We start from the raw sequence: 26,460 nt of genomic DNA on the forward strand, positions 1-26,460 counted from the left end.
ATCTCTTCCTGCAGTAGCGAGTCAGCCATTGGCTCCTCGGTGACACGTGACTGATAGAGCCTTTTCTGTGTCTTTTCTCGCCCATCTGTGTGCAGGGCACTGATAGGCCAGGCTGATGCGCAGGCAATTTATCATCTTGATCTCCCACTGAGTCAGGGAGCTCTCCTGTCACCAGTATTGATTTCAGAGGATGGACTAAATTTCCTAGGATTTCCATTAAGAATTAAGAAAAAAGCTCTAAGCACGCAGGGTAGCCAGACAGACATGGATATGAGATGGCACTGTGAAAACTCGCAGGTAGCTTCTTCTCTCACAGCCGGTGCTCAGCACAGCTTAGAACTGCAGCATGCAGGGTTTAAGATACCAGAAGCCTAAGAACAATAATAATGAAAATAAGAATAAACTCTTTTGCTTAAACTAATTTTAAGATTTATGTTACAATATTTATTTTTGGAGATTGCATGTGAAATTTATGCACGCTCTGTATGAAATGTAGAAAGGTTGCTTTAATTTTTTGATGTCCTTAAACCCTGAGCATGGTTGCTTCTAGTTTTGTTTGCTGCTTTTTGTGAGCTTCAGAGGTTTTTTAGCATGCTTGTGGCAAAAACAACCAAGAACTGTGTGTGTATGTGTGTGTGTGTGTGTGTGTGTGTATGCATATATATATGTATATGTATATATATGTGTGTGTGTGTGTGTGTGTGTGTATGTGTACGTAGTAAGTTGGTTCAAGTAAAAGCATGAATAAAAGCTGCTTTCAATACTTGCCAGACTGCTTATTATTGTTAATGACTTGGTGATAATTTTTCCTAAATATGATTAGATTCTGACCATGCATGCTTTTGCGGCAGAGTGGGCTTTTGTGGAGAATTTGCAAAGCCGGAATGCCTGAATTAAATGTATGTTTGGTACAACAGAAAATGTATTAGTGGTCAACGATTAAACCTGATTAACTAATGGAAATATTTCACGATGGTAAGATTTAAATAACATTTACTTACACTAATTACTTCTGCTTTCTGAATAAAATGCATGTCTGGGATTAATGAAAGTTGATATTTTTGAAATATAATTTTGACTACTTCCAAGATAGTAAGATTTTAATTTTTAAAAGTGCATCGAGGTGAAAGAATTTTGAAACATATGTTTTTGTAATGTTAGCCTAGGAAAGGATTCTACAACTGCTGTTTGTGTATGCGAGAGATTATGTGCATGTTCGTGTGTGTGTGAATTCTTTGGGGGATTGTTTGATACCCTCCTAGCTAAGTCCTTATTCTCGTGAAGAGGGGAAGAGCCTTGGCATTCAAGTATTTCCTAGGCCCCTGGGAATTAGAGCCAGCAGAAGCAAGAGTATGGCCAGATGGGATTGGCATGCTTGGCAGTGAGTGGAGACAATAGGTGGGGGCAGAGCAGATGGAGAACAGAAGGGATTGCACATCAGAAAAGGGGCGCTGGGAGGGGAAGAGTCCTCTTGATAGTGAAGAAAGCCTGCCCTTTCTTTTCAAGGGAACTCCTGATTGTATCTTCCTTTAATTATGAGATGGAATGTCATGTCTGTTGTAACAAATATTTTCCATCAAACTAGGTAGCCCCTGCTTCACAGAGTAGGGAAGAAATCTCATGAATAGAGAAGTTGCTTTACCAGATTATAAATGGTGTGTTTTCTGTTTGGGGTTGTTTGTAATCTTTTTCTCTTTGCCCTGTAAAGGAAAAGTGGGAACAAAATTAAAATTAAGCTATTATATTATTTGAGTTGTTGGTATAAATATAAATGTGGCAGTAACTACTAAACTTATATACCAGACCTTAGATGATTCAAGCATCTGTGGGGTTTGCTAACTTTTTCCCTAAGTTAAGCTTTCAGTTCTGAAAATATTAAGAGCCCATGCTGACTAATCTACTATTATTTTGCTTCCGGCTTATAAATAGATGTTCGTTTCTAGAATAACTTTGCATGGCTTATTTAAGTATTTGTTGATTTTTATGATGGAGCTTGGAAGTTTTACCAATGCCCAGTTCAAATTCTAAAATGAAATTATTCTCTCAGAATCCTCTATCAAGCTTTCTGTCACCCACCTGCCCAGAGAACTGGGCACAGTCTTTACTCAGAATGGCCATAGGACTGGGGGAAAAATGAAAATCAATTTACTTTTGAATTCTGTAAATTTAATAATTCTTCCAAAATTTTAAGGTGAACTTAGACACTGTTTCCAGTCCTGAGTACAAATGAATTTGACCAAAATCACCCTGCCAAAATCTACCAATAAAATACAAATTTTAAAAGTTTAAATATACATCTTCTGATCCATGAGTCACCTATAGCTCACTTAATCATGCCATTGGTGGACCTTGTATATGGAGAGAATTTCCACTTATGAAGGAGATTTTGCCATGTTGCATGTAGAGACATGTAACTTACCTTTTCAACCTTGGCTTGACAAAGAACTATGACCTAGATCAGAGAATGAAGCCTTCACCTTTGACATTTTGAGGTATTTAAGATCATTTACTCAGATCATTGATACTAATTTCCCCATAGTTGAATAATTAAGCCAGTTTCTCATACTTTAATGCAGTCATTTTCCTCTTTGCCCTTTTCTTAGAAATTAATGAAAGAGTCTACAAACAGCAGAACATTCTTCACTTGGCAAATTCCATCTAATGTTTTCAGGAAGAAAGAGTGCCTGCAGACAGAACTTTGGACAGATTTTTATAATTTGGAGGTTTGACAGGTGTTCCTTAAGTAAGATGACCCATTGAGAAATAATAAATATTTTCACTGACTTTGCACAATCAAGGTTGCCTAATAGGCTGAGAGCCACATTCTCCTTCCAGGCAAAATGGGATGAAACTAGGAGAGCACTGAAGTGGTATTAAATGGCCAGTCAAAACTGCATTTGGACTCCACTGCCAAACAAATTTCTCACCAAGACATTAAGCAGGGAAACACTTACATATTTACATAGTAATTAGTGATGTAGCATTGCATATTAAGGATGTTTGGGGTAGTTATGATGAAATGTTACTGTCTGTGTGCCTTCCATATGCTCCTTTAATTTACGAAATGTGCTCATCCCACAGCATCTGGGTGCATTTATAAACTACAAGTGCAATCAATTAACTATATGATGGCTGCAGTAGGCGGAGTGCTAATTGAAGGGAAAAGCCCTCTTGGCTTACACTTTTCAGTATCCAAATGGAAGAAGAAAACATGTAGCCAGGGACTTTCAACCTTTGTCTCTATTAAGTTTAAATGTTTTGAGAACTAAGCTTACACTCTGCCCATTTGGGAAATAATTCACTTGAAACAAAATTTCTTCCCAGTCAAAATTAGTGTTCTTAATTCCAGTGTTAATGAGAACTAGCAAAATGCATAGGTGAATAGTGTTAGTAGATGTTTAATTTCACTTGGACCAAGTGGTACATTTTATTATTCAGTCTTCTCTTTCATTTCCCATTTCCTCTCCTTCCCATTTTTTGTTTCTCTGCAGTTTTATCTGTCATTTGTGGATTCAAATGCCATTTGCTCCAGATCTCAGTTTTACTGAACAATAAGCTATGTATAAACTCATCAAAGTATAATGACACCAAGTTCTGCTTTATACATTTTTGTGTATATTTAGGCTTTCAATTTCTTTGACTTCTACTAAACGTTACCATATTGACCTGGGAAGATTGTTTTTACTTTCTGCCACCTTATGTACATTTACTTGACAACTGATATTTGAATCTTCTGAAGACTCCCTTCCCTCATCACCTTGGCACAAAGAATGGAGCCATGCACAGTAATATCTAGTAGAAAAGCAATTTTGAGTATATCCACTAACACTGTTCCTTATAAGAGAAAGTTATAAACCCATGGGTATCTCTAGTTTCCCTTCACACATTAAGCCAGTATGAGTCCAAACTGCATAATAACCAGGGAAAAGCAAAAAAGATATGAGATGTTTTCTATTGGGGGTCATAAATTATGACTATACCTTGCCATATCCTCCTCAAATTTTTACTTTCATCTGATTTCACTTGATTAAGCATTTGTAACTATCTCAGAACTGTTTTACAAAATCAGTTACATATTTTTGTTTTCATTGTTGTGTGAAGTATACATATATATGTATGTGTGTATATAAAATTTTAATTCAGTCTTTCAAATTCCAGTATAGTTAACATACAGGGTTATACTAGTTTAAGGTGTACAATTCAGTGATTCAACAATACTAAATATTACTCAGTGCTCATCGTGATAGGTGTACTCCTAATCCCTTTCACCTATTCCACTCATTCCACTGCCTACCTCCCCTCTGACCACCACCAGTTTGTTCTATATTTAAGAGTCTGTTTTTGGTTTGTCTCTTTTTTCTTTGTTCATTTGTTTTGTTTCTTAAATTCCACATATGAATGAATTCATATGGTATTTGTCTTTCTTTAACTTATTTCACTTAGCATTATAATCTTTTGATTTGTCCACATTATTACAAATGATAATTTCTTTTTTATGGCTGAGTAATATTCCATTGTAGGTATATTTGCATGTATGTATATATATGTTGTGTGTATATATATGTTTGCATTGTGAATATATATATATGTATGTATATATGTGTGTGTGTGTATTCTGCCTGTGAAGCCACAGTATAATTATTTTCTTGATAATAGAAAGATTCAAATACTTTTCTTATTCTTTTCCCACAACTATAATACAGTGGTAAGAATGACTTGAATGTTATCATAAGAGACCAAAAGAAATTAGTCTTTCAAAGATATCTGTATGTTCTCATCTTTGTTTCCACTGCTTTTTTTTTTTTAAGAACACAATGAGTTTTGTAGGATACCACAATCTTGATTCTCAGCATATGTCAGACTTTTGACCAAAAATATCATATAAGTTCACAGCCTAAATATATTGGTAACTTCATAGATAAAGTGGGGGCTTAATGCTATGGGAAAATGCTTCACCTATCTGATCTTTACACATTTTTCAGATTGAAAAAACTGCTAGAGCTTCAAAGACAATGCCTTCCCAATCAATTGTACAGTGAAATAAATTTGCTTATGCTGAAAAATACTCATTTTATATACAAAAAATAGATTACATATGCAAATACTATGTATATATAATAAAGTATGTATTATATAAATATATAAAACTCAAACTATCATGTGACTTCAAAATATTACTATTTTATTGTCAAGTCAGTATTACATGGGAGTTTTCTTTTTAAAAGCTCCTTATTTTGGAGTTGCATGGGTATAGCCTTAGGTGTCAATTCTCAATTACTCATGTGTTAACTGTCTGGATAATGGGTCACCTTGCATGACTAGATCTGCTTTCTACACCATTTACCCTCCCAGTGACTTAAAAATCATTCTTTTCAATTACATATCATGACTTTGCTTAATTAGCACAACTAGATTTGAGGGCATCTATTCATTGGCTTTCTAGTAGGACTACAAGATTTTCAGAGTTAAATGTACTATGTTTCTGTATAAAAACACTGCTAAATATTTAGCTGCTAAGTAAGTGATTTAAAAGATACATCTAACAAACTAGAAATTCCAAGAAGAACAGCTACCCCGCGATTTGTCAGCAGTTTTCTTAGGAAGTGTATTGTCTCTTTCCAGAATATTGACAATTATATAAGCAATTATCTCAGTGGTTTTCATACATTTGATAGTTAAGATCTGTTAAGATATCTATTAGTTGATTGATCTGTACCAAACTCCTAGTGATGGATGCCTCAGGGGAAAATAAGATTATCTCTTGCCTTAAAAGTCCAGTTGAACAGTCAGGACAAACACATAAAACTAGAGTACTGAAGGCTGAACTGTTTTACCCTGTAGTATCCATGGATGAACACATATTTGCTACACATCTGCCATATACTTCATGGTAGTTTGGAGAAAGGAGAGGTCACTATGGGTTAAGCAGGTGCATGGATGTTATTCTGCTCTATGTTCCTTGTGTTTGTTTAAGCAACCCTAGTTATACAGTCACAAAATAAAATAACACAAAATCAGATCACATTAGGGAGCGACAAACCCCATCACACCAGTATCAGCCTCTGAAGTGCTGTAGGACACCAAGGATGTTCAAACAGGAAGCAAAGTTTCAAGTAGCTTGCTCAAAATCACTCAAGGTGGCTGTTTCCTGTTCTACATGTTCTCAGGACAGCATATTGATTTCTTAAAAGCCAGTCTTTAGGTTTTGTGAGTAATAAAAGTAAATGCAAAATATGTACAATACTTTTGATTTAAAAATCACCTACATATTTGGTTTTCATTCTCTTTATTCATTAAAAGCAGCCCTCACTGCTAAACATTTTCCTTTATAGTGTAAGAAATTGGTTTTCTTTTACTGATGGGATGATTTGAAGTATTGAGTCATTTTTCCAGTAGTAAATTAGACACTTTAGAGTAAGTATAACTATGTCAGGCTACATGTGTGTTTGTAATTTGAGTGTGTTTATAAATCGAGTGTGTTTGTAAATTACTCCAGCAGTAATTTTCAATCTGCCTGATTCTCCTTCCATTTCTTTGATTCTACTTTCTTTTTGAATGATAACCCACTCTAAAGAAAGTAGAATGGAGATGGTATAGGAAGAAAGCCAGGGCTTAGCCTTGAGTGAAACAGTTTTGAATAGTGATAATTACATGAACAGTCTAGTTGTGTTATTGAAATTGTTATCAATACTATTGTTTCCTCAGTAAGTGGTTTAAAATACAGTGAATAATTATGGGAAACTTCATGAACCAGTCATGAGTCCTGATTGAAATGATACATAGGTGCAAACTCTCAAATTGAATACTTCTTGATTACTTTTCGAAATCTCAAGCTAGATATGGTAAGCTTAGGTCAGTGTTTGAAGGCATCCATGCAACAAGGGCTTCCTAGATTCTTGACTTTGTGGTTTCACACATAGCCCATGAAATTTCAACTGAGCAGATGGTATCATTTTAAACAGAAGGCTCCTGATGCAATAACAAAGTAAATACTGATTTTAGCCCCTCTCTCTCCCTTTCTCTCTCTCTCTCTACCTAGCAATTCCCCTAAATGATGCTCAATTCTTTGTAGTACTTTAGGAAGAAAGACAAAGTTCTAAAATGATAAGATGCAGTAGAAAAGTATATGCTTTGCTTATTACAGTGTAAGGACATTTCCAAAGACATGTCATACAAGTGAGGATAATACATGCTTTGTTTCTATAAATATTACAAAGAGGAGTGGGATTTACAGGTTACTTTGTTGTGGTTGTGGCAATTATTTTTTTTCCTTTATGAATGTATCTGCATCTTTTTAAAGAGAATTATTTTATAAATACCACTTTGGCCAACTCATATGTAATATATAAGATTTGATCAGATTAGTATGCATCTTTTATGTTTAGGTTTTTAAATAAGAGCTCTGATTTAAATACATAGAAATGCTGCAATCAGAGTTCAGTCTTCATCCAGCCTACCCTAATATTAATGTTTTATTTAAGCATTTTTTATTTGCCAGTGCTAAAAAATTAACATTCATTCAGTATGCTCTTGGAGAAGTGATTTTTTTTTTTTTTTTTTTTTTTTTTTACATTTCTGGCAATGAGTGTCATCAGACTATATTTGGAAAATTCCAACATTTGAATCCCATCAATACCTAAGAGAATCCTTTTCACTGAACCACCCAGAATTTCTACTTTGAAACATTCATTCAAGTATTTTAGGAGGAAAGACAGTTAACAGAAATATAGTCCTTTTTGTTTATATCTATTTTTTCTTTACACCCTTATATATGTCGGTTTTATTTTGAAGTTAGTCTAAGATTCTCTTTTTTGTTTCCATGGGAAATTTATGCCATTTTCAGCCTAGACTAAACTTTAGACCTTTACAGCCACCCTCAGTTTGCCTCATTCAACATACCTCATCATGAATGAGTTATTTGAGGGACTTATCTAATCTTAAAACATTTTCTTTTAATGGACATATGTAAAGAGACCGAACTGGAGAAATTTTTACTGCTATTGGTGAGATGAAGACCATCTACTTAATTTTCTGGTACTTGACTTCCCCATTTATAAGGTGAGGGCTTTGTAGCTCTAATACATTATGATTTTGGAGTATGGATAAATGTGAATTTCCTTTAGAAGAAAAGTTTTCAAAGACAAGTGGTCTTAAAACATGCACTGCTTTTCATTTTGTTGAATCATCCCCCTGAAATTTTAGATGACTTTATATATGTAATTCTCTTACGGGAATTTTCATTTTGAGACTAGTGTGAAACTAATTCCAGTTTTGGCTAGCATTAATTTGAGGGAAAGCTCCTTTTCCATTTCCACAATCAAGAACATAGAGGCTCATTAGCATTCTATGGGCAAGGCTGGTAAATTGCAGAGAATTAGTGATTTGGAATTACAGAAACCCACAATAGGAAATGCTATAGAAGAAACAATATCTTTTCATTTCAACATCATCTTGACAAATGGGGAAAAATTTTGCAGTGTGTGCATCATAAAAGCAAGCAAAATTCTGTGACAACAAAGGGAAGGAGCCCCATACTGCCTGTTCTTGTGTGCCAGAACTTCTACGTTTGCTAAGAGACCTTGAAATTATTTCAAATCTATTTTTCATACAATGAATGCCAAAAGAGCTAAATTATTCATTGTGAGTGAAAATATTTATTACCATGTGTCAAGAAACTCTGATTCCCTTTGTGGTATTCCTAATAAGAACCCTGTGGTATAAAATCATGGGCTGAATCTACTAAATAATTAGCCACGTGAACACTGCACCTACATGTATATTTTTAGGTTTTGTATCAATAAATATTTTATAAAGTGGTGCATACTCTGAACTAAAAGTCCTTCATCCCCAAATCAGCTTCACATTCTTCTCTAAGAAGTAAGGTGCCCTGTGGCTCCTAATGGAAGTGGAAGGAAAAGTGGTGACATAAGCAATCAACAACACGGTCTGAGAAAAATTCTCATTGCTGATAAAGATTTATGAAAAAATAAGTTTGATAAGTGCCAAATGAGATCCTCGGAGCACAAGACTTTGTAAGCATTTCTCTATAAACATGAAAAAGAAAGTGGGTCTAGATTGGGAACAAAAAATTAGATGGGTAGGACAAATTATTTTTATGGATGTTCACAATTTATATATAAAATCTAATATAGCTTGCAAAATGTCTATAGTAATTTGAAATAATTAGCAGGGAAATATTTTTAGACATAGGCAAATAAAATTAGAATTTTGACATTTATAATTTCAAGACTTCTTAATGTATAGAAGGTGCAGTGATTGCATTTTTATTTTATTTTTTTTCTATTTGTTATCAGCATCTAAACACAGAATTTGGTGGATATTCTGGGAAACCAGCATTTTGGAGTACCAGTTGATATGTACAGTAGAGGTTTAGCTCTTAATATAATCTTAGCACAGATTTGACTCCCAGAACACAGTTAACTTGAAGCACTTGAACTTTCAAGCGAACTCTAGACCCAGCAAAGCTCAATAAGCACTGTGGCACCGAGGAGAGTGAAGAAGGGCAAGGCGTTAGGAAGTGTGTGGTAGCCCACGCTCCTCAGCCAGCTCCTTCCCTTATTGGCAGTGTGAAGTATAGGCTTGGATTTGGTTTGAGCAGCTCTGGAACACATGACCAGTTGCCCCCGCTTGGTGTCTTTCTTGGCTAATCAGCTATTTTATATTTTGTTCTTTTATTGGGAGTAATTCCTCTTACCACCTCAAATTTACTGTAGCAGGTAGGATTAATTTTTGGAAAAGTATGCCTGGGTTCTGACAGGATTTCATCTGATAACTCACCATTCTTAGCCCATTTTAGTTAAAGCCCTGAGAAATTGCTTCTGTTTGTTTTATCTTCTATGATTTGGTGAAGAAATATTCAAGAGCAGGGAACTCCTCTACTGCCCGCTTCTCTGTTCTGTGTCTTAGGGTTGGGTGTGTAAGGGGAGTGAGGTCTTTGCTGCCACCGACAGCTAAAGCCTTAAGACTCCACTGAGTTAGTTAATCCTGGGGCAGAGCTGGTTTGATAGATTGTCTTATTTTTACTTGCATATTTTCTAATGCTTTATTTCCCCCTCTTAAACACCTTTCTAGAATTTTGGAACCAAGACCTATTTCACATCTCACTGAGTGAGGCATTAATCTTACTTTCCTAAGTGTGAAAGACCTCTGCCATTGGTCTCACTTGGAAAATGAACTGAGACACCCTCCCACTTTTCAAACAGATGGAGGAAACTTTTTTCTCCTTTACTCCTTCTTCTGCTCATTCTTCTTCCTCTTTTTTTTTTTTTTTAATTTCCTGTTCGCTTTGTCTCTCTTCTTTTAATTTGTCTCTAACAGAAGGATGCTACTGGCATCTGTTGCTTTCTTCTGTCCCATTTGTGTCACTTAAAAGTCAAATTTTGAAACCAATATCTGGATATAAATTTGCTGAGTTATTAGCCATTATTTTTAAACATCATGGAAGTCAGGAGAACTAACTGAATTCTGTGACATTGAAAGGAAATATACTGAGGGGTGTCTGGGTAGCTCAGTTGGTTAACCATATGACTCTTGATCATCAGGGTCATGAGTTCAAGCCCCACATATAAAAAAAAAAAAAAGAAAGAAAAGAAAAGGAAGGAAATATATTGAACACAATTTAATTCTTAGAGGGATAGAATTCTGTAGATTTGAGGAATGGAAAGTAAGATTACTCATTGTAGCAGTAGTTAACTGGACAGAAACCAGAGTCCTGAGGATATAAGTATTAGAAATTTAATTTTTAGTAAAGCCCTGATACTTCCTTTTTAATTGTGCTGGGTTTGTTTAGGGTGTGTGTATGTGTGTGTGTGTGTATGTGTGTGTGTGTGTATGTGTGTGTGTGTATTTTGTTTTAATTTTCTCTTTTAAATTAAGGGTATAATATTTGTTATGGTTGAAAATATTGGGATTTTTTTTTTGGTGTCTTAATCCTTAGGATTCAATATTCAAAGATAAATGACGGAAGGTAGGCAAAAATGGTATTACTAGCAGTGACCCATCATCTGACAATTCAAATCCTGGTGAAATAGTCAATATTTTAGCTACCATAATACCACTAATTGTTTTAGATAGAAACTATCACATTTAGCTGGAAAGTAAATTGTTTAGAACCAATAAATTTCACTTCTTTGGTTAAGCATCAGGCCCTGTATGTTTTTGTTTCGTATGTGGCTGCAAGGCCTTTCATGAAATCAAAGGTTATTGTATTTATGTAGGTGTGCATATATTTTCATATATGTAAGAATTTTAATTTTGAAATGATGACAGATTCGCAGATAGTTACAAAGAAAACACAGGGAGATCCCCTACACCATCTATCCAACTTCTCCCCATGTTAACATCTTAACATAACTGTCGTCCAATATCAGAACCAGAATAGTATATTGCTACAGATCACAGAGTTTTTCAGATTTCACTAATTACATGTGCCTGTGTGTGTATGTGCAGCTTCATCACATGTATAGCTTCCTGCACCCACTACCACAATCAAAATACGAACTGCACCATTACCACTGTGTTACCACTGATGATTACATTTTATTATTTTTTTAATTAATTTATTTATTTGAGAGAGTAAACAAGAGAGAGAGAGAACACAAGCAGGGGGAGCAGCAGGCAGAGGGGGAGGGAGAAGCAGGCCTCCCGTTGAGCAGGGAGCCCAAGGCGGTACTTGATCCCAGGACCCCTGGATCATGACCTGAGCCAAAGGCGAACACTTAACCAACTGAGCTATGTAGGTGCCCAATTATTACATTTCAAAGGGATCTGAGGGGTCTAACCAAATCCAACCTATTTAATTGACATGGAGAGTGATTTGCCTCAGGTCCATGGCGTAGGTAATGATGGAATTCCTGGTTGGTTCAGAATGCTGTGTCCTATCCCAGACCACTTTCAGACATCTCACCTTTCATTCTCAATTTATAAAGTAGGTCCCTGTTGCTCTACTAACTTAAAGAGAAGAGAATTGAAGCAAAAAAAAAGTTTTAAGGTAGTTGAATTGACCCAATTTGTCATAATTCTGGATTTTCAAAAACTCAGATATTCTCATCCTATAATATTGTCTTTATAATAGGTAAGGGGAGCATTGACTGTCTATGGGAGCATTACTGGTTATTTCACACAATGCATGTATAGGCTATAGGTAATCCATGTTGCTTCATAGTTTAGATTCAGCATGGTTGGCAAGGGGGAGAAGGTGCTCAGCTGTCATCTCTAAAGACTCCCAGAGATTTAGCTACACGTTATATAATTGGTACATCCAAAGAATTGAATGCCCCCTCTCTCCCATTCACACACATACACAGCAGATAATTTAGAAATTTGTTTCCCTTTCCATTTTGCCCTTAATGCTTATACTAATTTAGTTACCAGCTATAAAACTACTGAGGTGAGGTTTTGGGGGTTTGTGAATGGGGAGGGTCGGAGCATGTGCTTTAGTCCACTTACCTGTTTCGTATCCACTTTGGGACAATTTTCAATACTACTTACTTTGGGAATGAATCTGATTATAGAAGAGTAGAACAGAAATTATTTGGGAAGATTGTAGCATCAAAGACTTTTCTACTATATCAGCATCATAGAAATTAGAGATGTAAAAGACCCATTAGCTGATTTGCCCTATTTCCTTGGAAACTGCAGTGAACATTTTTCAAAAGACCTAATCTATTTTTGTTTAAAATAAATGGGAACTCAATGTAGATTCTTGTTAGAGCTTGAAACTGCTGATTGTTGTGTTTTCTGGGTTGTTTTTCTTTTTAGATCCACTTGACAGTATGCATAGCTAATTATTGTGTTCTCATTTGTTTAATTCCAGAATTCCTGTAGGCTTTTTTAGAATGGGGGAGGTGAGGAGAGGACCACTGCAGTTTTAAAGTACATCAACAAGCTGTTAAATCCAGGAGTGTGGAGGTTAGAATGAGTGTGTGTGTGTGTGTGTGTGTGTGTGTGTGTGTGTGTGTTTTGGAGGACAGGTCAAAGTTAAAGCAGCAAAGTGGACTTGTAACTGCCATGCTTTGGTAGCTAATAACATTTTTGTGAAGGTTTTGTTGGTAACCAAATACAGGAGATCGTGGGGTCCCTGGTGGCCTCATTTTATGTGGGGCACTTTTTATCATGATGGATCATTTGCAGCAAAAGCTTTTGCTAGGAATACTAAAAAATATGCAATCTTAGAAATCCAGCTTTTTTTTTTTTTTTTTGCTAGTGAATGAATTTTTTAAAAAATATTGACTTAATTTGCAGAGTACAATTTTACATGGAAAGAGCCTTAAATTTTGAAGAGAATTTGTTAAGAATTATTTCTTAGACCAAAGAGATAACTTTAAAACTTTGCATTTTTAATGTTCTGTGGATTCCATTTGGGAGGGGGGGATGCTTTTGTCAAGTAATCACTGCTTTTATTGCCAATGAATCATGAAACTATTGTGGAGGATTTAGTTTAGAAGCATCAACTGAACCATTTAAGAACTATTGAGGTAATGATGATTCAAACAAGACAAAATTACTTCTTTTGTATGTCTTCTTGGTGATGGTGGTGGTGGTGGTGGTATTGCTTTTTCAAGGGCGGGGGAGCATTTGATTTAATGACTAGAATTACAGACTTCTTTCCTGCCTTCTTGGACAGGACCCTTTTAAAAAGATCCTCCACATTTCATTAGACTGAAAGTTTTCTTTAATTGAGCATCCCTAAATAATTATCATGCTTCTTTAAGGATATGTTCATTTTGAATTAGAAAATTAATATGAAAATTCAATAGAAAAGTTTTACAGTTAATTCATATTGAGAATTCAACTCTGTGTTTGCAACAATGAGGAAAGTGTTTATTGTTGTATTTATGTATACAGCTTCCTTTAGAGCAGCCAAAATGGTGAGGATGGCCAGCTAAGAGCAGATAATGAATGACTAGATCTCTACATTTGCATAGCTAGATAGATAGATAGTATTTTGTGGTTTCTAGTTGCTATAAGCAACAGAGACAGTTATTTCCAAGCCTTTCAAGACACAATGAATGGCAAACATTGTGTGCCTAGCAATTTGAACCTCCACATATGAACTCAGTTGAATGCTTGAGAGCTAAGATGAAACTCATACACATTCTTGCAAACCATTGCCATGGCAACGTACTTAAAATTTCCAAGGTCTGTCTCCTTCGAGTTTGCACCTGCAGTTAGCTTATTGTGAAACAAAAAAGAAGGCTTTCCAACTTGAAAATGCTTTGGAATGGTTGGGAGTATGTTTTGAAATAAAGTGGAGTTTGAAAGTTGAAAAGCAAAATAGAACATTCAGGGGGAAAGTACATTTACATTCTCCTTCTAGTATTTGGCTTTTTTTCCTCCTACTACTTCACAGTACTCTAGGCAAGGGTAAATGTGGAAGAGTCTGCTTATTGTGGTTATTAGGATATTGGGGTTTTGCCCACTTTAGCAAAAAACATGCTGCCCCCTGGCATGCTGGGTAACATATGTGTGTGTGTTTTATATAGTTAGAGGGCAAGAATAGCCAAGATTTATTTAGTGTTTACTATGCATCAAGAGCTTCATTGATCATGATTTTCCCAATTCTTACAACTACACTGCAGAGATGGATACTGCATCCTTCCCATTTTACAAATGAGAGGTTAAATCAGTCATCCAAGTTCTGCTAACTCCAGATTTAAACTCTGGCTCTAATGCTCATGCACCTAAATCACTAGGAGCCGCGTTACAAGGTCCCATAACCAGCAGCAACACTCCTCAGTTTGTCAGGTGAGGAGCTGCTTCCAGGAAACCAGAAAAGGAGCTACCGCAGATGGCGTCTCTCTACTCAGAATACAGAGTGAGGGGCGCCTGGGTGGCTCGGTGGCTTGGGCCCGTGCCTTCTGCTCAGGTCGAGAGCTCCAGGTCCTGGGATCAAGCCCCGCAGGGAGCTTTCTTCCCCCTTTCTCTCTCTGCCTCCTTGTGATCTCGGTCTGTCAAATGGATAAATAAAATCTTTAAAAAAAAGAAAAAACTACAGAGTGACTCAAATATAGCTGAAACCTTGGGAGCATCAGTTCCACCCCTGAGTACAAGCAAACATACCCTCCATTCTTTCAGGTAGCTTGGCGGTCACAGACACTGAGAGGGCCACCTTCCTTGTTCTAGCGCTCATCTCTCTCCCAGCAGGCTCAGGAGAACATTGAGTGAGGCTTGGCTTCTATTTGATTAGATCTTGGCAAATAGATTGAGGTATTTGGGGTGTAGTTCTAATAAGGATCTTTGGACTTTAAGAAATAAGAAAAGTCTATTTGAGAATCATCATAGTAAAAATGTTATTGCGCGGGTGACTTAGAAATAAAGGCACTACCTTCAGAAGGCACCTTGTATTTTGAGGAAACGAACGAGTCAGTGGACGTGAAGCCATGAGCCTCGACTGAGGGCTCTAAAGCACCTGGGCTTTTTAGAGCATTTCTCTAATCCTCTTTTCCTTATAGCCCATTATTATTTCTCAAAATAGAGAAACTTGGTTATCTGGATTTCCAGCTCAAAGCAGATCAAAGAAGTGATTTTGAAAAGGAAAAGAGTGTCTCTGAAGGCTGACACTGATAGACAAAAGAGAAAACCTAGTAAGAGCACACCTTGATTAAAAAGTGAAAGAGGAGTGGGAGGGTCTCTGACGCAGGGCAGGGCACAGCCACTTGCTTGACCAGGTGAGATCACAGCTCCGTGGCCGCTTCCCACGTTCCTGGCTTTGATAACAAACTACCAAAACAGCTTGTCTTCTGAACTCTCTGGTTAAAAGGTAACACTTCCGTGATTTCAAAAGTTCTCGAGATGATAAGTGACGTGTGTGTGTGTGTGTGTGTGTGTGTGTGTGTGAATAGAAAGCTTATTGATGGTCCGTCATCAGCAGGCATCCCGGTAATGAGAATGGAGGGAGGGGGCAGGGATTGCAGGCAAAGGAAAAGGGCACATCCAGGCGGGAGATGTAGGATAGCAACTTGGAGGAAATGTGTCAGAGCTGAGCAGAACTGATTGTAGGATGCAACGCTGGAGAGGGAAGAGCTGTCCAGGAGAGGATTTCGTTAGTCACTTAGCCGTCTAAGCGTTTTTCATGTGAGCTTTACTTGTCACAATGTTTTTAATGGCCAAAATAATAATAATAGTAATGTGTGAAGAGTAGTTGAAGAAGAAGAGGTCATTAGACAATAGCATAACCAAATAAAACACTCAAATACCTGTGGGGAAGAGTGCTGTCAAGGTTACACCAAATGAAATGCACACAAAGGCAGGTTCTCTAATGAACTGCTAGTCCTCAGCAGATGACAATGAGCAGAATTCTCCCATCGCTTCTGCACGCTTATTCTTCAAGCAGTCCGTCACAGGCTTTGCAGTATCTGCTAAGTGCTCTCTGGTCTAGCAGCTCTGGGTGACGTCAGTGGATTCCATTCCCTCGAATTTCATAAAGGTCTTAAAAAATTTTCAGGAAAACTTAGAGCAGAATTGAAAAAGGCAAATCATGTTTGAGAAAATTGGTGAAAGTAGCAAATTAATCTTGCTGCTTTTTTTTTTTTTTTAACCTTCCCTTTACCCAGACATGAGACTGGGAGCAGTGGCGGGAGGGGAATGCCAACTGGATGGAGGGCCAGGAGGAAGGATCTCATTCTACACCTGACACTGAGCCAGTAGCGATTTGATCCTGCACGCCTGACCATGCCACCTTAGTTTCTCTCTCTTTACCATAAGGCACCTGGGACAGATATCTTAAGGAGTCTCCCAACTCTAAAATAAATACAGTTTGACAAATTCTAGGTTACATCACACACCTGGGGAGAAGAGAACTCTTTGGCTTTTCCGTGTATGGATGATGTGATGTTTTTTGAGGAGTTTTAAGAAGCGCTCTGTTTATGGAATGTTTCAACATGGGACTTTAGATTTAAGTCATAAATTACACTTGCTCTGTGAAGAGAATATCTGTGTCTAAAGATCTCAGGAGTCCAGTGCTATGAACAACGCTTCCCGCCGGTGTTGCAGGGAAAGTGAGGTGAGAACTTGTAAAGAACCAGCTGTATTTATGTCATAATATTGTCAAACGTCTTCTAAGTGCCAGTCACTGTGCTAGACAGACCTATCGAGCCCTAGAGAATTTTATCAAGATTTTATTTATTTATTTTTTTTATTTATTTGGAGAGGGGGAGATACACGAGTGGGGTGAGGGGCAGAGGGACAGAGAGAATATCCAGCAGGTTCCGTACTCAGTGCGTGGAGCTTGACGCGACACGGAGATCATGACCTGAGCCAAAATCAAGAGCTGGATACCCAACCAACTAAGCCAGCCAGGTAGCCCTAACCCTAGAGTACTTAATTCTCTTCATAATCCTGTAAAAGAGTGTAACTCACTTCATTTGTACTTAGGAAGAAATCCAGAGAAGTTAGGGAACTTTCCCAAACTCACACAGGTAATAAGCAGCAGCGGCTTGGACTTCAGCCCCCTCTGGCCAGCTCTTGCACCTCAACTTCTTCCATGCTCAGTGATCAAAGAGCAACTTTCTGCTCATAGACAGCCTCTATTCGTCCCATACCTGAAGTTCTCTATGCAATTCAAGGTGGGCACATCTGGCTGTCTATTCTATTCCCCCTCTATGTAACTCCTTATTCATCAAAGGTATTTAACAAATGATTGTAAGTGGATAAATGAATGAATGAATGAGTGAACCCATGGAAGAATCAGTCAAAAGATCTCAATTTTTGAGTGCATTCTGTCCCACACATATTTCTTGGTCCAAATCTGATGGCTGGTCTCAGCCAGCCCTTATCTCTATGCAGCTTATTTCAGGAGGAAAATTAAACTTTCATCTTATAGTTAGATATTGAAGGAAAACATGATTGAGGTATAGTTTCTTTACAATCAGACAGAAATATTTGCAATGCAGGACTATTACAGTAGAGTTCAGGGGGGAGAGGCAGCCTGGGGGGTACAGAGCACCCGGAATGATAGTTAACTATTTTTTCTCAGTTTCTTCTACAAAGCAGACTATATCTTACTGCTTTCTCAAGGGATAGGACTGCTTCATAAAAAAAGGCAGACTGACTTATTGCAAGACATTTTTAGCTTTTCCTTCTTTCTAACTTTCAGTCATTCTCTCTTTTCCTTTAAAGATAATGTCACTTCTTGCCATTTCTCTACTATAAATTTCCAGCCATGAAGTATAATGTGGAAACCAGTTATAAAGTTCCATTGTCACTTCTAGAGATGTTAGAGACAGATAAAATCTTTGAAAAAGTGTGATTTTGCCACAATTCTCATTTGCCACTCTTAAGAGTCATACTTCTGGAAAATAATCTATACTTGCTCACTCTTATTTTGAGACTTAATGAGCTGTTATAAAGGAGCAGTTGTGACAAACATACATCTTAGTGTAGTGAGCTTAGAAAGGATGACCATTAGGAATAAGGCTATTGGACATGATTCTTCCAATTCAAGTGTCATGTGGAATATTCCTTCTGTGTTTAGAAATCAAAGTGAATCATGCACCCTCAACTTTAGTAATTTTATTTTCACAATCACTTATTTTCATAATAGGCTTTTATTTGAATTGCAGATATTTAAAGAAGATAAGCCAGGCTTAGAGTGTGATGACTTTTTTCATCTTTATTGACATATAATTGACAGATAAAAATTGTGTACATTTAAGGCTTATCACAATATGTTGATATGCATATGCATGGTGAAACGATTCACCACAATCAATGGTGAAGCCATGTCAAACCAAATCTCTTGCACTCTTGTGATAGATATTCTGGGGGTGTTAAACATGGACATAAACTCTGTCCCACAGAAGTACGTGAAATAAAATAAAACATACACCTGAGCTGTTCCCAAACTTTTATACTTCAACATAGTTTGGAAAGGCAAATACCTCCACTGTCCCGATGTACTAAGAAAATATTTAATTAGTATATTATTAATTAAAAGTTAAGTAGTGGGGTGCCTGGGTGGCTCTTTTGGTTGAGTGTCTGCCTTTTGCTCAGGTCATGATCTCAGGGTCCTGGGATCGAGTCCCACATTGGGTTCCCTGCTCAGCAGGGAGCCTGCTGAGCAGGGAGCTTGCTTTTCTTCTCTCCCTGCTCCTGCTCTCTCTTGCTGTCTCTGTTTCCATCTCTTAAATAAATAAAATCTCTTAAAATTTTTTAATTTGTATATTATTAATCCATAAGAGGGCATAGCCATACACAGTATCATGTTATAATTACCAATACAATCGCTATAATAGGGAGCACAATGCAGCTGGGATCACACCTAGAGAATATCTCTTCTCCCCTCCCCCTCCCCTCCTCCCTCTCCTTCTCAAGCTCCTTTAATTAACAGTGTTTGCTGAGTGATCTGTTCTTCCTATTCATCTGTTCATTTAGAGATTCTAGATGTAATAGGGCATACATGAGAAGTAAACCATGGACATAGAGATAAAATAAATCAACTTGTCACCATCTTCTAGGTCCCAGTAAAGTGAGTAAGGAGGAGAACTCAGGAGGTCTCCAGTGTCCCTGCCTCTCTGCGGTGACTCCCCAAGAGATCAGGCCTAGAGAGGAGGTAATGACAGGGCCAGGTATGGATTGGTACTACCTGTCTTGTACATTACACTAAATAAGCAAGGCTGAAATGAATCCTATCCTTGTATAAAGCGGGATCAGCCCAAGAATAGCAACATCTATGTGAGGGGCCAGTTGGATGAGAGAAACAGATCCTATTCAACTGAGGGGACAGGAGGATTTCAGGATATGAAAATCAAAGTTAGGCAGTGAAGTGGATAGTTGGCTACCCTCTTTAAGCTCTCCCCAGAATTATTCTTTATAGAGTGTCATACGAGGAACAAAAATAATTCCTTATTAGTTTTAATAATAACACATAAACACTGCATTGTGGGAACTCTGATGTTTCAAAAGTGCTTTCAAGCATTTCAAATTTGATCTCCACAAGATCCCTGTGAGATAGAGAAGTTATTATGATGCATCTATTCAAGCGATTATATATACATATATAGCATACGTATTGACATGTATAATATATCCTTACATATATAGCATATATATTCTTAAGTACTGTCAAAAACACAAATATTAGTCCAAGATGATGCATATTGCTTAAAATCCAGATTTGTAACTTAATTTCTGAACTAACTTATATTTTCTATTATTGATCATCACACTAAAAATTAAAGTGAAATGGCTGAAAAGTATTCCGTTTCAAATATGTATTGGGGAACCAAAGTAAGCACCACAAGGAATGAAGAAGTCAGATAGGGAAGCTTGGAGTTCCAGCTTAACTACAGTCAGAAAAGATTAGATCTTCTCGGTGTATGAATGAAATAACATGGTAACATCTGAGCCAGAAAATGTTTACTGTCAATCAATGCTTGGCAGAAACACACATTAAAGTACTATTCAGACATTGGCTTATTTGGGGGAGCCTAGTTTAGAACCTTACATATATTCAAGTCATGGGTCAAAAAAATCAAAAGATTAATTTTCTGTTAACTAAATCATCATCATTTCTAACCACATCCCTATTTCTTGCTGTTCCATACACCAAGAATTGTGTGGAGTATAAGTTGTCCTATGTTCCCAGGTTAAAGCTCTATCAAGAAGACATTGGTTTTCATACTGCCCAGTAGGAAAGAATTGTTATGGGTAGCTAGCTTCCTCTGGCTCTTTCCACATCTTTGATTTTGAACCTCTAATTCTAGGTCCATTGTGTAAATGAGACTACCCTAATCAATAAATGCCTGTCTAGATTGTATATGGGAAGACAGCCAATATTATTAATAAATGGTCACTTCCATTTATATATTTCCAGGATGTAGTGAGAGATAATTTGACAAAACTTGAATGATGGCTGTATGAGAAAGAGAAAAATAAGGATCTCATTAGCACTTATGTGATGAAAACAGTAGCTAATAAGGGAGAACTCAGAAGTTGGAAGTATATTCATTGGTGTATTAATGAGAAGAGGGGAAAAAAGATCATTGAATTAAAGGGCAGAGGGAGAGAGAGAATCTTAAGCAGACTCTGAGCTGAGTGCAGAGTCTGAATGGAGCTCAGTTCTTCAGTTCATCAGATCACAATCTGAGCTGAAATCAAGAGTCAGATGCTTAACTAGCTGACCCCCACCCCGGCCCTGGATACCCCCTCACTGAAGTAATTTTGCAGCCAGAATGGCCAGCAGTGTTCTTTTTTTTTTTTTTTTTTTTTTAAGATTTTATTTATTTGACACAGAGAGAGAGATCACAGGTAAGCAGAGAGGCAGGCAGTGAGAGAGGGGGAAGCAGGCTCCCTGCTGAGCAGAGAGCCTGATGCAGTGCTTGATCCCAGGACCCTGAGATCATGACCTGAGCTGAAGGCAGAGGCTTAATCCACTGAGCCACCCAGGTGCCCTGGCCTGCAGTGTTCTAAGTCAAGGAGAAAGAATAAGCAGGAGAATTTTCAATAATTTTGTATTTATTTCTGTCCTCCCAAATTTAGTTACACATTTTGTATAGAAACAAGAGACATGATGTGTAAGTCTTTAAGCACCTAAGAAAAGATCACAACAAGTAAATAAAGAACCTTCAGGTATTACTTCAAAATAACTGTGACTGGGGCACCTGGGTGGCTCAGTGGGTTGGGCCTCTGCCTTTGGCTCAGGTCTTTATCTCAGGGTTCTGGGATCGAGCCCCACATCAGGCTCTCTGCTCAGCGGGGAGCCTGCTTCCCGCCCCCCACCACCTGTCTCTCTGCCTACTTTTGTTCTCTCTCTCTCTGTCAAATAAATAAATAAAATCTTTAAAAAAAAACTTTAAAAAACTGTGATTATATCAATATTTGATTTTTTATAACCAGATTTTAAAAAACTAAACACTAGCATTCATTTTGTTCCCTCTTTAGTGTCTATTTAGTGTGCTGCCATATCAACGGTGCAATTAGCTGTGTGCCTGTGTCTCCTTATAAGTGTGTGTTTTTTCTTTGTAATAATTTTAGTGGTTACTTATCTGAAACCTAATAGTCTTCTTTGCCACCTTTTAACTTATGTTAAATGTATTTCATCGTGTATCTTTGTAGATCATATCACATCCTTTAAAGAACAAAATGGTTTTGGATGGATGGATGATGGTTGGATGGATGGATGGATGGATGGGTGATGAATGGATAGTTAGAAGTCATCTGGGATAAGATAAAGAGACAAACACAATTTATTGAGGTCAGTATAGTCTCATAGTTGTGCCACTAATTGACACTATAATTGTGTTCAAACAAAAACACTTCATTTTGCAGCTTCTGTTTCCTGATATGTAAAATGAAGTGGTCAGACTAATGATCACTAAGGTCTGGTGCAATGCAGGAAGATATGTGACTGCTTGGCTAAAACATGATTCTATCCCTTAATGTGTTAAATGCCAACAACATAAGCTTGAATTTTGGAGACATGTTAGTTGAATCATTGGCATTTTACACTGATAAAAAAAAAATCTGTTTTGGCATCATTACCCCCATAATGATTTTCAGTTCAACCTGTGTGACTAATTAGTTCATTCAGTCATAATAGTTGGAGTAGAGAGTCATATTGACTTCGCTAAAAGCCTAGATTTACATTGTAAACATCTCTCAGTGTTCATTCAATTTGGAAATGGCCAAACACATTTCAGAAAGTGCCTTGTCCAAAAGCAAACTGAATAGAGAGAGAAGAGAGTTGATAACAGGCGTATTCTGGTTTCCCCTTCAGCATCTTCGCTCCACTTCCAGCAGTCTTCGAGGCTCTTATACCCCATGTTCTAATGAATGAGAATCCAGAAGAACAGATTATTATAATCCCTGTCTGAAAATTCAAACTGGACTTTAACTTTGTCTTTTGGCCAGCTCTTTTACATTTCTTTGGCTAAAAATGAAAATGCAATATTGCCATCAAGATCATTAGCAGCTTAAAGAGAAAGTACAAGAGAAATACTATCTTTTTTAAAATATAAATTTAATTTCAAGTTTTCTGACACTAGGTTTCTCTTTTGCACGTTTGCAACTTTGCATCACTTTTCTAAAATATGATCTTTTTTGACTAAGCAGAAATCCAATTCTTTTCTTTCTTCCATAGTTCCTTTAAATTCATTTTTTGTGGCATTATTTCCTCACCCCTATCTTCCCCTTTGAGTTTTACCTGTCAGGATGACCAGTATTGAATGCACATAAAAATGCATGTTTAAATGAGTGAGATGTCATGGTCTCTTTTCCATGGTTTTTCTATCCAATCCACATTTTAAATAGTGACAAAATTTTTGAAGAAAATTGCATGGCTTTCAAGTCTGTCTTTTCCCCAAGCAGACAGCTGATTTATGGTCACTTTTTGTAATAACCTTAGGCACCAACTGGGAAAAAAAAAATGTTAAAGAAATGTGAAAGCTGGCTGTTTTCAGAGATATTTAAGCTTTTCCCTAAATATTCATGAATGCCAATGTTCAAACATTCCAATTGGGTAAATGAGTGTACAAACGGGTATTTTTTTGAGCATGCACTTAACTCTAATGCTCAGAATAATAGCACCTCCACCTGCATTCTGCATAACCATGTTGTTGGTGAATACTTAATGAAGTAATAGGGGAGCACTGCTGCATTTCAAGAAAAACAAGCTATTTGAATTGAATTGATTATTATTTGTATCAGTGAGTGATTTTTTTCCCCCCATGCTTTAGAATAGAGCAGGCACAATAAATTATTTGGGGGCAGAAAACATAATTTACACCTTGTTAGGTAGTGACCATATCTTGTACCCACCTGAAAATGCTGTGCATAGATGAGGTGTTTTATATTTGTTGGTAACTAATTGATCCTCAGTTTTTTTGTTATTCATGTGCTGGAGCTACGCTTCACATATTGGATCATAGTTCATTGCTTTTATTTTTATGAGATTAGTTAGCCATGGGATTGACATCTTTACATGGTATCTACTACTCAGAGAAATAATTGACAAATAAGAACCAAAAGCTTGATTGAGATTTCTGTGGAAGCTACCATAGAATCTATGCAGTCTCTAAACTCATTGTGCACCTTTAATAGGGTTGTTGATTAATTAAAACTGCCAATTGGATGTACTTTCTTTATTGCTTCGATTTGGCCAAACTGACCCATGGTTTGGAAATTGTCCATATGCACTACAATGGAGTTGTTTTTCTGCAGTTTTCCTCTTAAAATTTGTCACTTCCCCCAACTCCTAGAAACTTCTCGTCTTACAGGTTTATCAGTGCAATGCATTGGACCTTGGCTTGGGCAATTTGTAACACTAATTCTGAATCTCGACTCCCCCCCCTGCCCCCCATGGAACCCTGCCTAGCAATAAATCTTTTCTGGAGAGACTATCAGATTCAGTCCTGCAAGCCAGACATGAATGCTCTTTCACTTCCAGAATAGCTTCACACAGACAAAAGTATCAGCAAGAACAGGTGTCCCTCAGTTACCAAAACATGTCTCATATCAGTTAGTTCCATACTCACCCTGTCCATCAGCTCGATCAACTCAGTTTAAACATCCATCACAGTAGTGAAAGATTAGGCTCAATCCTGCTATACCAGGGAGCACCATTGCTTGAGACAATGATTCTCAACCTTGTATTTGGATGTATAGCCAGATAAACTCTTGCCCTTTAGAAACAAAGTTATAATCACAATTTTAAAGTAAATCATGAATTTCTTTGTGGACATCAAATTCATGGTGGACATCCTTCTGCGTAGTGGGAGTTCCTTCTTTTCCTCAACAAAGCAAGTCTGTCCTGATAGAGTTTTCTTGTGGGCATTCTCATCAGAATGTATCAGTCTTCAGTAAAGCTGATTATCATGAGGAATAAAGTATAGGGTTGCTGTTCTTAGTAGAGATATAACCTTACAGATGAAGTTTATCTACCCTCTCATCATACCTCTTTGCCACACAGATACGCATTTGTGCTGTATTTTTTTTTTAAGTGATAGCAAGTGACTGTGCAGCAATTTCCACCATAAAAGGTTGGTGGGGGGGGGAGGGAGGATGCCTGTAAGTAAGAAAGAACAAAAATATACCACTTTCTCTACTTTCTAACCCACCAAATGGTGTCTCTCTTAATAACCATGGCTGTCCCATAAGTGAAATAAGTTGTTGTAATTTTTTGCTATACACATCCTTTCTCCCCCATCCTGATTATATTTCTGTATTCTGTAACATGTTGGTGTTTTCCCACAGAGCATAATGAATTAGGTTTCAGTACCTTTATTTCTTAAAGTCTGTCCACATCATTTTTTTCCCCTAAAGGTAAGGAAACCTAGATATTTTGAGTAGACATTTTGAATGAGAATAGATGCTTGCCATGTGAGTGTATGGGCCCTTCTGAATTAGGGAAGACCAGCCTGGCATGTTGACCTGTGAGTGGTTAAATGCCCAGTTAGGGACATTTATCTAAATGGACGGTTATGTAAAGCTAATGCTTTTGCTTGATTACTATTCTGTCTCTTTCAGCAGGTTGTCTCTTTTCTGAAAAAAGGTTATAAACATCAGGGAAAGTATACCGAAGAATAGAATTGATTAATGTGACATATTTGAGTTTCTTTCTACCACTCTCTCAACAGCGTGTCATAGAGAGGCAGCTCCAAACACAGGGAATTAAATTTAAATTACACAGCTTTGGCTAGAATATTGTTCAGTTAATTCAGCCTCCGAAATGAGATTTGATTTTTTTCCCTACTCTTGAGCCACTTCCTGATTTTTCATGAAGTGATGATTTCTGCCAAGGCATCTATTGATTCAAGATCTTTTATTCAGAAGACTATTGCTGGTTTTCTATTTCTGAGGAGAATAAATATGAAAAACAAGAATGTGTATTCATTATACAGAAAAAGTACATTAAAAACTAAAATACAGTTTTATAGTAAGGTCATATTTATACAGTGATTTTTTTTTCTACTGTAGGAGGGCTATAGAAGGTACTATTTATTTTATGATGTTTTCTGTTATTTTAGGTGCTGGGTTTTGTGAAAGATAACACTGAGAACATTCTCACACTTTTTGTTTGCTGTGGAATTATTCCTATGTAGAAAATAGGTCAACTTTAAAACAAAAGTTAGCTTGTGTGGCTTAAATAATTTAGTCTTCATGAAACACTATCCACTGAGTCCACATTTTTAGCCCATGAATTTATTTTAAGAAGCAGCCTTCATTATTTATATTTGATGTTTGATTTCTATTCAAAATGTAAATCTAAGCAGTAAAAGATGGAAGCTTAGTTCAACAAAGTACCAACATAGCTACTGTATTTTGATATAAATACTAATAATGTGAGATCTGGAAGGTTGAGAATAATTCACATATACCACTTCCGGTTTAATATCTAAAATTATATTACTTATATATAGTGCAAAAGAAGATTAAATCAGTGCTACATTTATTGAAATAACAACAATTATGTTGATAATATCACAAACTTTATGAGCATTTACA

General features: G+C 36.9%; 1 protein-coding gene across 37 annotated transcripts in view; it reads left to right on the plus strand.

Annotated features, from left to right (window-relative positions):
• Window positions 1-26,460, plus strand: part of NRXN1 (neurexin 1) — a 1,174,729-nt gene that overhangs the window by 1,119,251 nt on the left and 29,018 nt on the right. The window contains exon 1 of one of the 37 annotated variants that reach the window (XM_082745372.1): window positions 94-297. The exons of 35 other annotated variants lie outside the window; for them this stretch is intronic. In XM_082745372.1, coding sequence (XP_082601498.1) covers window positions 265-297 — 33 coding nt within the window. In that variant the 5' untranslated portion in view covers window positions 94-264. Of the gene's footprint in view, window positions 1-93; window positions 298-26,460 lie in introns of those variants that run through there. One more of the 37 variants, XM_082745373.1, reaches the window with a different exon arrangement.

Source organism: Mustela nivalis (genome assembly GCF_964662115.1).
Source record: "Mustela nivalis genome assembly, chromosome: 8".
NCBI lineage: Eukaryota > Metazoa > Chordata > Mammalia > Carnivora > Mustelidae > Mustela > Mustela nivalis.